Source organism: Glycine soja, chromosome 3, assembly GCF_004193775.1.
Source record: "Glycine soja cultivar W05 chromosome 3, ASM419377v2, whole genome shotgun sequence".
Classification (NCBI taxonomy): Eukaryota; Viridiplantae; Streptophyta; class Magnoliopsida; order Fabales; family Fabaceae; genus Glycine; species Glycine soja.
In genome coordinates, this window is record NC_041004.1 from 37307579 (window position 1) to 37321980 (window position 14402).

The 14402-nt window shown below is 33.3% G+C and overlaps 2 protein-coding genes across 2 annotated transcripts; one reads left to right on the top strand and one right to left on the bottom strand.

The window, feature by feature from the left end:
* Window positions 1-512: 512 nt before the first annotated feature.
* LOC114406729 (calcium-dependent protein kinase 32-like) lies at window positions 513-5053 on the bottom strand. The gene is made up of 8 exons (XM_028369514.1): window positions 4261-5053; window positions 3493-3616; window positions 3233-3376; window positions 2602-2754; window positions 2336-2451; window positions 2035-2202; window positions 1388-1618; window positions 513-998 (listed from the first exon to the last, which is right to left on the bottom strand). Exons 1-8 carry the CDS (start codon window positions 4771-4773, stop codon window positions 843-845), a joined length of 1605 nt encoding a protein of 534 aa, XP_028225315.1. The 5' UTR covers window positions 4774-5053; the 3' UTR covers window positions 513-842.
* A 7255-nt stretch (window positions 5054-12308) lies between these two features.
* LOC114405234 lies at window positions 12309-13077 on the top strand. Its single transcript, XM_028367854.1, has 2 exons — window positions 12309-12539; window positions 12700-13077. Exons 1-2 carry the CDS (start codon window positions 12309-12311, stop codon window positions 13075-13077), a joined length of 609 nt encoding a protein of 202 aa, XP_028223655.1.
* The last annotated feature ends 1325 nt before the right edge of the window (window positions 13078-14402 follow it).

The window sequence follows — 14402 nt, forward strand, 5'->3', positions numbered from 1 at the left end:
GGTTGGCGAGCTCAGGCCTAAATAGAGATCTTTTAGTATCGGTTCATTTTGTTTGCCAAGTTCTACCATTATGAATTTCCTCACGCTAATGTAATAGTTTTGCATAGTCAGTAATTGACATTGTGACATAATTATGATACACATAACAAGAGTGTGTTTTCAAATTCAAGACAGTTATTTTACCTGTGAGAATCGAAGATACTGTATATACTCCAAATTGAATATCAAAGAATTTATAATCCATGTCCTCAGTTCAACCAACAGCTCAAATTAACGACGGTTAAGTGGTTTAAACTAAGACTTAAATTTTAATATGGGCCACGAAACCTTGTGGTATATCATAATAAGTGGACAAATAATTATTGTCAATAATAGCCTTTCTATTCAAGGTCACTTGTAATTTTTCCTATTAAATATTTTTTTCTTCTACCAAAAGTATCCCCACAAATTGTTAAAATTGATTTCCATGATGATTATTCTTAATCGTGTACCAAGATTTTAGACATTATTCATGGGGCACGGTTTGCGTAAAGATGGCAGATTACAAATAAAGCGTGATAATTTAACATATTTACAGCCACAAATGAAAACCTGTTCAATGTCCTCTCCCTCCAACCAACCCTCTCCTGTCTCCTAACACAACCTCAACAAACCAAAAAAATACATACTTCAAATCACAAACAACACTGCTGGGGCCAATATCCTATCCTTTTTCACCCAAAAATGGGGTATTCGGGAAAAGAATTACAATTAAGAGAAAAGTTAAAATTAAAAAATAGACTTCTTTATCAAATTTTCCTTTCCAAAGTAAAAATTGACATTTCTAAAGTAGTCATCTACCGTCATTGTTTTTCATTGTTTAAATGCAATGACCCGTCCCTCATCAACGTAAGGCTGAGACTGGCAAACCTCTCTCGTGAGTACTGTCTTGATGCTTTTCTCCAATCTGTGCCAGCCTTCATCATAGTAGAAAATTCGTCGTAACTTATCCTTCCATCCTGCAATTTCATGAGGACAAGAGATTAATGGAAGGTTCCAAATAAGAGTATAATTATAACATTTTTTTAAATTTAAAACACACTAAGTTCACTATGCAGCACCATATAGGTGCAGAACACCAAATGATGGAGAGAACCCAGAAGGGTTAAAAAATGCAGAAGTGACTATGATAGGCACAGATTTTTTTAAGCTATCCTTCTCAGTGCAAAAAAAGCATAACACAACAGAACAAAAAGAAAATTAAGAATGCAGCAAAGCTATATCCAATTTCTCTGCATATCTAGAAACAAAACTCGGTGACAAAATATCTACTTTTGTTGTATTATAACCTCAAAAAAATAAACTAAAAGGAACTTGATCTACAAGGTAGAAATAGAAATGAACTGACCTTGTCTGTGTCCACATCATGCATAATTGCATTGACAACTTCTTCACTGTTTGTGTCAAGATCATCAGATAAGGCGCTACGCAGCTCCTCAATCTCAATATACTCACTTTTGTTCTGATCAAAAAATTGGAAGGCTTTGCGAAGATGCTCATCATTTCCCATCTTTCTCAGATGAACAGAAATGGCTACAAACTCTCCATAATCTAGGTGCCCATCCCCGTCTACATCACCCTGTGAAAGCAGCTCCCAAACATTAGGACGTGAACAAGACAACCTTCCTAGGGCATGTGTGTTATAGAATGATTTAACAGAAATTATACAACCATGTAGCACTTTTAATTGTGAAGTTTCTTTTAAGGAAGAACGGAAATGGCACTTGGGGAAGAAATGAATTAAGAATGCCTGCTTGTGGTGTTTTTTAGTTAAGCATACCAAGTTAAAGAACCAGTAAGTTATTGGTGTCTGCAAATTAACTAATACAGTTATACTAAGTAAGATCCAAGTTTGCATTTCGTTTCACATATTAAAAAGAAAATACGCTGAAAAAAAAATAAAATACCTCAATCTTATATAAAGGTACTTTATTTTTAAATATCAGCTGTCTAATAAAGGTTCGAGATAAAAGGTGATAGTAAAGTAATACTCACAGCATCCATAAGAGCTTGGACATCTGATTCGGGAACTTGATGACCAAGTTTATGCAACCCTACTCGTAATTCATCAATGTTAATCTTGCCTCTGTTGTTTGTATCCATAACCTGGAATCCCTCTTTTAGCCCGGCAGCTTCTTCTACCGTCAAATGCTCAGCAATCACCTGTTCATGTGAAATATCAACCATCAAGAAAAAATTAGTAACTCATGAATTATAATCATTATTACATGGATTAACATTTCACGGATGATTGCCCGAGTGCCAACTGGTATTGAAATATTGTTCAGAACATTACCCTTAAAGCTCTTTTCTTAAGCTTGTTCATTACAGAAAATTGCTTGAGCCTTGCTCTAACAGTTTCTCCTAAGGAAACATTAGGAGCCTTCTTTGCGTTTTGTAACCATGGATGATCTGCATTTAGTGAAGAATTAATGTTACGATCCTCATATTTCAACTTTGCAAAATTTAAAGGGAAAAAAGAACAATAAGCTAAGCAGAAGAATTTATGCAAAATCTACACTTTTACTCATCTCTCAAGATTCTATATGCAATGCACGTTACCTAAAACGTCCTGTGCAGTAAGCCGCCGCTTCGGGTCAGGATCTAGCATCTTCTTCACTAGGTCTTTTGCATTATCAGAAACTTTTGGCCATGGATCCCTTTTGAAATCAACAACAGATCGTATGATTGCTTGTGCAACTCCTTGCTCAGTTTCTTCATTTTACAAAAGGAAGAGAGACAAAAAAATTAGAAAATCAAACTAACCAGATACTAAAAGCAACAAATAATAATGAAAAAGAAATAGCACTGAAGTGAAGGGGAAGATTCTTCTTCCTTCCTTCGTACCCCATTGCCCAGAGGCTCTTCGCTATGCGAAGGTATGGGGGAGATTGAACAATTAAATTTATTAAATCTCCGCTCTTCTAATGCTGAACATAAAAATGCAAATACAGAGTAAGAAAAATGTGAAACACCAGAATGAGACCATACATAAGAGTGAAACATCAACAGAGAGCATTGCTGATGAATTCCAGGGAATAACATCCCTTCAAGTAATGCAATTAGCCATCTAAGCATCTCATATTTGCATTACAGGATTGGTTGCATGAACTCCAGAATGACTTAAAAGTGGACCATTTAAGATCTCAGTCTCCGAAAAGCTTAGAATCATCATTCATAAAACAAAACTAACCTGCCCAGAAAGGTGGAACACCACAAAGTAAGATGTATAGAATTACTCCAGCACTCCAGATATCCACTTCTGGCCCATAATTTCGCTTCAATACCTCAGGAGCCATGTAATATGGACTTCCAACAATCTCATTAAATTTTTCCCCTGGTGAAAATGGCAAACTTTCAGTCAACTATAAATCAATATAAGCACCATTGCTGCAATGCAATGAAAATCGAGCAACAACACTCATCGATTTGACCACCAACTAAAAGCGTTACCTGGTTTAAAGAACACCGACAACCCAAAATCTATAGCCTTCAAAGCCGCAGTTTCCTTTTTATTTGCAAACAAAAAGTTTTCTGGCTTGAGATCCCGATGCATCACACCTTGCTTGTGGCACATCTGCAACACAACAACCACAATTCAATCCCTATTTCACCAAGGTACACACTGGTGCAAGAAAAGAACAAAGATTCCCAAAAGCACACAAACTGAAAAACAAACCACGCACAACCAAACTTGCTAACTTCAAAAATTAAAACTAAACCCCGTATTATATATAAAAAAAAAAAAGGGCACAACCTCATAAAATAGCTCATAAACCCCAAACACAACAGAGTAAACACCAATTAATAACCTATACCCCATCAATCCTCACTGTGAAAACCCACACAATAAACAGTGTACCCAAGCAATCAGCCCATTAAATGTCAAGCGGGTCTAGCTCAGATGACCGAGGAGAGTGTACGAGTTGTATTAAACCCCCTCACACTGTTTTCGATTTCTATGAATAATAAAAAAAAAAATCAGCTCATCAAAGAAAAAATCCTCCCAACCCCAAAAGACATTCTAACTTTAATTTTTTGTACACAGGTATCCTCCACGAGAGAGAGAGACAATCCTGTTCGAGTCAACCCGTTACGAGTGGTAAAACTCTTGTTTCAAACTCAAGACCAGTGGTTAATCTGTAAGACATTTCAATTTTCAATTTTCCACACAAAATTCAAATCCAACAACCAAACAAACTGAAAAGCACCAGATCGAACCTGAACGACTTCGACGATGGTCTTGGTGACGGCGGCGGCGGCGCGTTCGGTGTAGTGGCCTCGCGCCACGATGCGGTCGAAGAGCTCCCCGCCCTCACAAAGCTCCATAACAAGATGAACGGCATTGTCATCCTCGTAGGTGTCCTTCAAGGTCACGATGTTCGCATGCTGCGGCAAGTGGCGCATGATCTCCACCTCCCTCCTCACGTCCTCGATGTCGATCGCCGTCCGAAGCTTCTTCTTCGAGATCGACTTGCACGCCAGCTCCTCTCCGGTCCCCTTGTCCGTACAGAGGTAGGTTATGCCGAACTCGCCCCGGCCCAGCTCACGGCCCAGCTCGTAGCGGGCCTCGATCTCGCGGCCCGTCGGGGACTTCAAAACGGTGAGCTTCGACCCGTTCGCGGCGGTGGCGTTGAAACCGTAGTCGATCGCGAAGGGGTTTTCCTTTTTTCCCTTTTTGCCCTTCTTGTTCGCCGTTTCGTCCGTGGACGGCGTGGCGCAGCAGTTTCCCATGTTCGGGGGGCAACGAGGTTGCGCAGATCTGAGAAAAATGGAAGGAAATACTTTCTTTCTTTTCTCCCCCCAAAAAAAAGGGATGAAATTAAATTAAATTAAGAAAAATGAAAACGCGTGGGATGGGTGTGAAATGGAATTGAGAGTTGAGAGGGTGGATTTATGTATGTATGAGAAGGGTTTTTGGGGATGGATGTATGAATTGATACATGATGATGAATTTTAGCGCGTGTTTGGAAGCATCATGGAACGTAACGTAACTCAGAGAGGGTCAAACTTGTTTCGCAGAGACTTCGTCTTCCTTCATTATTATTATTTCTTTATTTTTTATTTCTCTCTATCTCTGGGAAAGGAAACTTAATATTTTTTATTTTTGGATGAGTGATGAGTGTGGACTGAGTGATAATGATGAGTGACTTCCTTTGACTGCCCTTTTGTGTTTAGTGAAATTACAAGAGTAATAATAAGAATGATTGATATAAGTAATGATAAATTATATTTTTTAATTAAGTGATTTAGAATTTAAATTTCATTTTGAGTATGAATAAAATTATATTAAAAAAGGTATGACAACGAAATTAATCACTATTTTCTTAATGAATTATTTCATACTAATATTATCTTTTTGGGAAAAAAATAAAATTTGGGAAGTATCATTTGGTCAACAAGGAAGGGTGGTGGTGTAAATAAAGTTCAGCCAATGTACTTTGTCATACACCTAAAAAGTTGAAATTTATTTCTTTTGTGGAAAAAAAATTAAACAAAGGCTATTAATTAACTCCTGCCAAGTGGGCCGGTGGGTGTTCCGGTGGAGGTCATTCAATTGTGACGGAGGAAAAGTATGATCGTTTTCAATGCCGCCGCCACATCCACTATGCCCAATTTTTAAGCATTTTTCGGTAATTTATTCGGGTTCGAATTTATTTAGATTTATGAAAATTAATTATAGAAAATAACTTTTTTTTTTTATAGATTTAGGTTTCTTTTAATGATTTTTTATAAGTAATAAATTTATGAACATAAGTTTTTTACGCGTTTTATTAAACTCTAAAGTCCAACTTGTGAATAAATTCTTATTGAGTACTATATACTCCTTCGTGTCTTTATTGTAAGAAAATAAAATGAATCTCCCACTTATTAAGAATTAAGAAACTAATTAATTTCATTCAATTGTGTTAATTGAAAAACAAAAATATTTTTTTCTTTAAATTATTATTCATTGAAACTTGAAATTAAATATAAAAAAATGATCTGGTTAATTCTTGTTCTAAAGATATTGATTAAAAAATTAAAAAGATTTTTTTTTAACGTGTAAGTCATGGGAAAACGCAAAAAAAAAATTATTAAAAGTGCAATTTTGGGTCTCCCAATATAAAAATTTTTACTTTTAGTTTTTTAACTAATAAAAAAATCTTGGATCCTATTAAATGAATGATATTTTTGAAAATAATCTCATTTAATAAAGAAAAATTAGTTAATTTTTGCTTATATTTGATAAATAAAAAAATAAGTGATTTTTGTCATTTATAACTGACACAAGAGGTATTTAATTAAGTCATTTACTTAAATATACTCTTATATTCAATTTAATTAGAAATCCAAATAATTGTTCAAATATTTCCATTGCTTGTTAATTTTTCTTATAAAGCATAAAGGAAAGGTGGCAGGCACACTAGGACATGGTGGATGTGATCTCAATGCATTAACCAAAAAAGAGGAAAGATTATACAAAATCATGGAGAGAAAAACCAAACCTATGGGGATAGATAATCTTTTAGTCCCCATGATTTTTTTATATATAACATGGGAATGCTATTTTCGGATATTATTAAAAAATATGTTAGATCAACTATTAAAATTGGTTAAGATTATTTTTTATATTTCCTAAAATTATTAGAACATGTTTAATTGAGTTATTTTTCTTGAGAATATTTATTTATAAATTATTAAAATATTTTTATCACAAAAACTCTCATTACACCTCTTGTTTTATCCTCATGTGTTCGATGATTACGATAATTGTAAGAGAAACAAAATTTGCCTAATATAAAAAAAACTTTGGAGGAAAAGGAAAAATTATTGTAAAATGTAGGAAAGAAATTGATAGTAAATCAAATTATGTAAACATTAATTAAGCACAAATGAAATTTGTGGGATTGAAAAAAATTTAACCATGCATCAGGAAGGAACAATGAAAGAGAAGTGAAATAATGATTAGTAAGAAATATATATGAATTTTTGCTCACAAAGAAGTATTTTTGTTTCATGGGAATATATAAGAATAAATATTAGTAGAACCGGAGATTATGTCTTTTCTAAAAATTATTTTTTTATAACTTCATAATAAAAGTGAAATAATTTTTTCAATCTTGTATTCTAAAAAATAACTAAATAGTCTGTATAACAAACATTTTGAGGAGCTTCCCACCACAAAAAAGTCGATAATATAATGAGAATGAAAAGCCAACAAATCTGCACAAGTGCTGGCTTCTCTAAATATATGTCCAACTAAAAAATCATTTTATTTATTTATTTTCATACAGTTCATCCACATATTTCTACGCTTTCAGAGGAACCAAATCTAGACTTTTGGGATTGAACTACCAGTAATTAAAGAGTCACACTCTCTAACCAAAGATACTTGCACTTTTTTTTAGCGGCCATTTCAATACCTAGAATGGCTCTCATCAGTTCATCAGCCAAGGAGAAGTTGTTGCCTATATTAGCAGCAAAGCAACGACTAACATAGCCACCAAGGTTATCTCCAAAAATACCACGTACCACAACCAGCATTACCTGGATTGCCTCTTGATCCACCTCTGCAAGGGTGGCTGCTAGATGCCATCCTTGATAAGAATGAGCTTTCTCGGGTGCTCCATTATACCCATCATCCAAAAGGTCATGAACTCTTACATGGAATCAAGGTTATTTTACATACACTTATCAGAATTTTTTATGAACTCTATTTTCATATAAAAATAATAATAAAATATTTATAAATAACATATCAATTAAATATTTCAACAACATAATCAAGAAAAATAATTAATCATAAATTTTACAATACTTAAATAATTAAAGTCTAGTAATACATTTTTAGTAGATAATAACTTACAAATGTTATAATAGTGTTAGAGCATTCCCATGAAAGGTTTGATGTTGTTAGATTTAGAAATAACATACCAAAGAGAGGTATGTTGAACACCAAACATACATAAAACAATCCAAAATGATTTATTTTTTAGTCTAATTTTTTTAACTTGTTGATTTGTTGATTCAGTGATAAACTCAGGAGTCTATCGAGTTTATTCAGAGTTTATCGCGTCTATCCACAATCTACTAAAAAAAATTTACGCATAAATCAATTCGTATAAAATAAATGAACTCATTCGTAAAAATTAACGAATTAACTCCAAATTTAAGAATTTGAAAGTTTAATAATCATGCGTGGAATAATTCATGTAAGTAGCGGTTGCATTTTTAGAAATATTGATTTTTTTTCCTTCACCATAGAGATAACCTGATGGACAACAAGCTGATCGGAATATCTTGAAACCTCTTTTTGTTTTTGACATTGTCAAATGCCCCAAACAAGAAATTAAAGTAATGACATCTAGGATTACATCCCTCATTTGCGACGACCAACTTTGATTATGAATAGAGAGGCCGGATGCCTTGAGAGAAAAGAGTTATCTACTTTCTGGTTCAACAAATCATGCAGTAAATTCCACAATTTAGAAGCAAAAGGACAATCAAGGAGTAAATGATCAGTGGTTTCAAAATCTACTCCGTAATTGTTTATTTAAAAATATTTAAGTATTTTTAGCCTTAAAATATCAAATGTTATAATAATAATAATAATTTTTTCCAGCAAAAAATAAATCATAAACCATGAAAAGGCCAAATAAAGTCCACTGATAGTAATGGTGGATCTAAAAAAAATTAATGAGAAAAAATAATTATAATATTTTTATAAGAAAATATATTTTTTTTACAAAATACATAATCTCATAATAAAATATAATTTATTCTATCTTCTATCTTTTATAACTTTTTACGTTTGTTAAAAAAAAGGTTTTATGAAGGAAACACATAATTTTTCATGGGGGCAAAAAACAATTATTACAATATGCTTTTAAGTATAAAAAAAAATCTGGGAGCAATTGCCTCCATTCTTGCTAATGTACATCCGTCACCGACTGATGGTCTACACAATTTTGTCTTCACATTATAACAATTATTTAAACTCATGTAAGTTGATTGACGTTATTTTATTATTTTTTTTTCTACATCCGCTATTATTTTAGTTATTTTGTATACTTTTTTAATTTATTTGATTCAGTTTATAACAGTTTTGGTGTAATATTTGATATTTCTTTTAATATATTAGTGTATAACATTTATTAGTCCAGTTTGTTTAAATTTAAAAGAAGTAATTAAAAACGAGTATATTCAAAAAGTACTTTATAAAAATTTGTTTTTTAAGAAATGAACAGAATTTGCTTCTTAAAAAAATAATTTAGGTAAATACATAAAAAGAACTATTTATTATATTAAAAATATTTTTAAAAATAAGCTTAGAAAAGTTAGGTTATCCGATTAAGTAGTCACCCTAGTGTGGGGCTAGATAATATCGAAATAGATAACATTAGTCTGCCAATTCAATTGACCGATGCAAACTTTCACTTTAATATTAGTGTTGAACAAAAATAATAATAATTAAAAAAAAGGTTATTAGTGTTGGTGTTCAATGCATGCCCGTCACTAAATAGTAGATGTTTAACATCGGGATTTTCTTGCTTAATATAGACTTTTGGCTTAAGCTAAATATTGATTTTCCTGTAATGTTAGAGTATATACTTTTATAACTGTATTTACCGAAAGCTGAACAATCAAGACAAACTTTATTTAACAATGTATGTTTTATATTAACATAGCGATTTCTCATAAAAAATAAAATATTAGCATAACGATTATATTAATAGGTACTAATAAAATTATAGAATAAATTCCTTTGATAGGTTTGATTTTTAAGCATGCATATAAAGAAAACTTTGTTAAGAAATTGTAAGACTTGCCACCTCAATAATTTCTACGCTTTAGAGGATTAATCCTATGATTTTTGGCTATGAGATGTTTACAGCAAAATAAAAATAAAATTTATGTGGTAATATAACAGAGACGCACTCTTTTGACATGGAATATTCATTTTCTTTCTTTAGAAGACGTAAATGCGTTCATAGTTTGATGAATGATGTGTGCAATACGAAGAATGATGAGATCGACGGTTGGTGGAGTGTTAACTTCAAAGACAAATGTAGGTGACCTTCCATTGCTTGCTGTACTGTACATGTGGGTTCATTTAAACGAGGCAATGTATTAATAAAGTTGCTAGCTTCATAAAAAGATTGATCAATTTTCCATGTTTGTTGGTACCAAAAATTTGACTTAAGGGAATCTTGAAAATGCCCCATGCATGCTGGACATCTAAGAACGGGAGATGGTACAGTTAAGGCTAGCACCCTTTCAATTGACAAGAAGAGCTACGTACAACACAACAAATGAAATGAAACTTTAATCTGTTTGATTGGTTAAAGTATAATAAAATGGAATGAAATATGTTAAAATCTATTTCATCTCATATTCTCATCATTTTCCTCTCCTTTCAATTTAAAGAAATGAGTTTAAACTATTCATTCTTTTTAATTTAACTATTAAATCATTTTCTATCCTTAAAACCTCATGTATGTAATTCACTCTATGTTTAAATAAGAATAATATTGGAATAATTAAATTATATATTTTTTGGTAGAACAAAGAGACCCTCAATATTACTATTACTGAACATGATGTCAATACTCAATAACATGGTGCTTCACTTCTCAAATAATACAACAAAAAATTTACATAATAAGAAATTATTCTGATGATATGACACGAGATTACCTATTTAATCTACGTTATCGTTAATGTTAATTCTCTAACAAATAACATCTTTGGTTTTATAGAATAATAAAAAAACACTGATTTTATAAAATTGAAAAATTAAATATTTCTATTTAAAAAAAAGATTAAAATTACAAATTTTGAAAAATATAGAGACTAAATGTTATTTTAAATTTCAGGGAAAATTATGAATTTCAAAAAATAGGAAAACTAAAATTCAATTTAAGCCCATAAAATATTGTTGACAAGGAAATATAGTTTACTTTTATTATTGTGAAACTTTCTTTACAAAAGTTTATATTTTCTATAACTTCTTTTTTTTAAGGAATTTTCTATAACTTCCTATTTCTTAAGAATTTGCGAAGCATTATCCCGTGCGTAGAATTATACATAGTAGTAGTATTCTTTTAAAAGCTTTGATATAAGTATCATAAGAAATAATTATGTTCGAATTGAAAATATTTTACTATGAACAATGAGAATAGAAAAAAAGAGAAAAAAATATGCATAACATATTCATGTTCAAGTCTCATATGTATGTTTTTTTTTTACAATTATTCTCTTACAATCCTATTTGAAGCATGATTGGACATTAGATGTAAACATCTCTCCTCATACATATTTGAACAATCACCACTTTATGAGAGACTAGTTCCAATATATATGCGACACAATATGCATGAAAAAAATGAAAATGTAAATGTTCGGCCAAAAAAGAAAACGCGTGACAATTATTCTGAATATAAGGTAGGTTCCCAACCAAATAAACGAACCAAGAAACCAACAAGTTAATTTAATTTGTAAATACCACTTTCTAATATATTAGTGGATAAGGTAAGATTCGGTAACATGTATGATGTATCTCCTCCCCCCTATAAGTTCAACGAGATTCTTGTGTGAATAGTTATATTGAGCCAAGTCAACAATGGCATGTGTAAAATTATTGACTTGTAAGAAACACGGTTGTGATGATTAACTAGATTCTAGAAGCCGTCTAAACCTTCAAAGTCAACTTCTGTTTAGTTAAATCAACAGGTTCCAATGAGAGCAAGAATGACATAGTCCATGATGTATATAAGATTCATACACGATGCCATATATATACCTCTAGAAAAAATTCTTCTGTGGGTCTACTATGATGGCTTATACCTCCCGTCCAACTCAAACATTTACTAATATCTCTTGACAAAAGTGTATTGCATGGAAGCTTCTTATCCGCAAATTCAGATTATTAAACTGAGTCCTACTTACACGTACTGTCGTATTGGGAACTTTCTCGGACTCTTTTTATCTAGTAAGCTGTAATTGTTAAAATATATGTGCATATATTTTTGTATTTAGTTTTTTTATTATAATTTAAGATATATTAAAATATATGTCAATATATTTTTTATCTAATTTTTTTATTATAATCTAGGATCTCTTTTATAACTGAGGTATATAATCATAATTTTACTAATAGAATGAACGCGGAATTATATCCTTTCATGGTATCAGCAATTTAGGGTACGATCCTCTCTTGCTTCTGTCGCGCCCTAGCTTCTCTTCTTCTCCTTCTAGTTGTCATTTCTCTTCTCACGTCAGCCACAATGACTGATTCCAATAAATTTCACCAAGCTCTTGTTGTCTCCAACATCAAGAACCATATCTCCATCACCCTGGAGATGAAAAACGTCCAATATGCAACGTGGACAGAACTGTTCAAGATTCACACACATTCTCACAAGGTCCTCCACCACAACGCCCCAACGGAGAAAGGCAAGGAGAAAGTGATTAAAACCAATGAAGAAAAGGAACTGTGGTTGACCCTTGATGTTGTGGTCCTTCAATGGATCTATGCAACAATCTCACATGACCCATTGCATACTATTCTTGAACCTGACGCAACGACAATGGAGGCGTGGAATATGTTACGGATATATTCCAAGACAATAAGAATTCTCGGGCTGTAAAGTCTCTGCATATTGTCAATGGCTCAAGGAATTGTTTGATCAACTCAAGAATGTAGGCACACCTGTGTCAAACAACCATCTTGTTCTTCAAATGATGGTCAACCTCACCAAGGCTTACAATGGGGTTGCCACACTCATTCGCCAAAGCGATCCTCTTCCATCATTCTATCAAGCCCGCTTTATGCTCACCTTAGAAGAAGTTGGTCTCGCGACGAAGGTTGCAACCCGTGGGGGTGCCACCATGGTGGCTCACGACATTGATGACTCACATTCCCTCTCCAAAAAATCCCATCAAAATCGGAATACTCATGGTGGTAAAAATGGTCAAAACGGCAACAACAGTGATAAAAACAATGGTGGCAATTGCAGTGGCATCCAGAGCAACAGCGGCCATAATAGTGGCTAGCAGCAACAATCCGGCTAACAGCAACCGGGACACCAACAGTGGCCTACCAGACAATGGCAATAGCCATGGATGCCTTGGGCTCTTACACCTTGCCCATACCCCTCATCCAACAGCCCACCCCCCTTCCACACATTAGGTCAGGCCCAATTTTTCGCAAGCCCAACAACTCCAGACAGACATCCTTGGGCCAAAACCACCATAGGCCTACACGGCGATAGCAACTCTACCCACTCTGACAGGCATCGAACCAGTGATGCACACTCTTGGGCTTAATCCTTCAGATGTCAATTGGTACATGGACACTAGTGCCACCTCCCACATGACATTTAAGCAAGGTAATCTCTCATCTTATTTTAGTTTGAGTAATAATCGTGGTATAATTGTCGGTAATGATCGTTTAATTCTAATTCATGGTTATAGTCACACTTTGTCTCCCCCGAATTCACCCTTCACCTTGAAAAATGTCCTTCATGCCCCTCAACTTATTAAAAACTTAGTGTCAGTTCGAAAGTTTACAGTTGATAACTCAATTCCTATTGAATTTAACCCTTTTGGTTTTTCTGTGAAGGATTTCCAGACAAGGATACATCTCATGAGATGTGAGAGACAGGGCAACCTTTATCCCATCACCACCACCATCATCACCAATCAAGCCACTTCACCATATACTTTTGCCTCTTTAGCACCATCGTAATGGCATGCTTATTTGGGTCATCTGGGAGCACCTATTTTTGATTCCCTTAGGTTAAATAAATTTATTGAGTGTAATCAAACTCATAGTTCTCATGTTTGTCACTCTTGTTCTCTTGGAAAACATGTTAAGTTACCATTTTTTTTCTTCTCATTCTTGTACTATTATGCCTTTTGATATTATCCATTGTGATATTTGGACATCTCCAGTTTTGAGCTCTTCGGGCCACTAATATTATGTTTTGTTGTTGGATGATTACTCTAATTTTTGTGGACATTTCCAATGTCTAAGAAGTCTCAAGTTTTTTTCACATTTCTACCTTTTAGAGTTTTCATCAACACTCAGTTTGAATGGGAAGTAAATGGTAAGAAGTTTGATAATGGACCCTTTTTGGAATTTTGTAAAGTAAATGGGTTAGCTTTTCGCCTCTCTTGTCCACATACATCATCACAAAATGGGAAAGTCGAGAGAAAAATTCGTACCATTAACAACATTGTTTGTACTCTATTAGTCCATGCATTTTTACCACATTCCTTTTGGCATCATGCTTTGCAAATGACAACATATTTTCTCAACATATTTTCTCAAGGTTCTTTAGCCTATCAATTAGATGAGAGACATAAGGCTCGTCTTG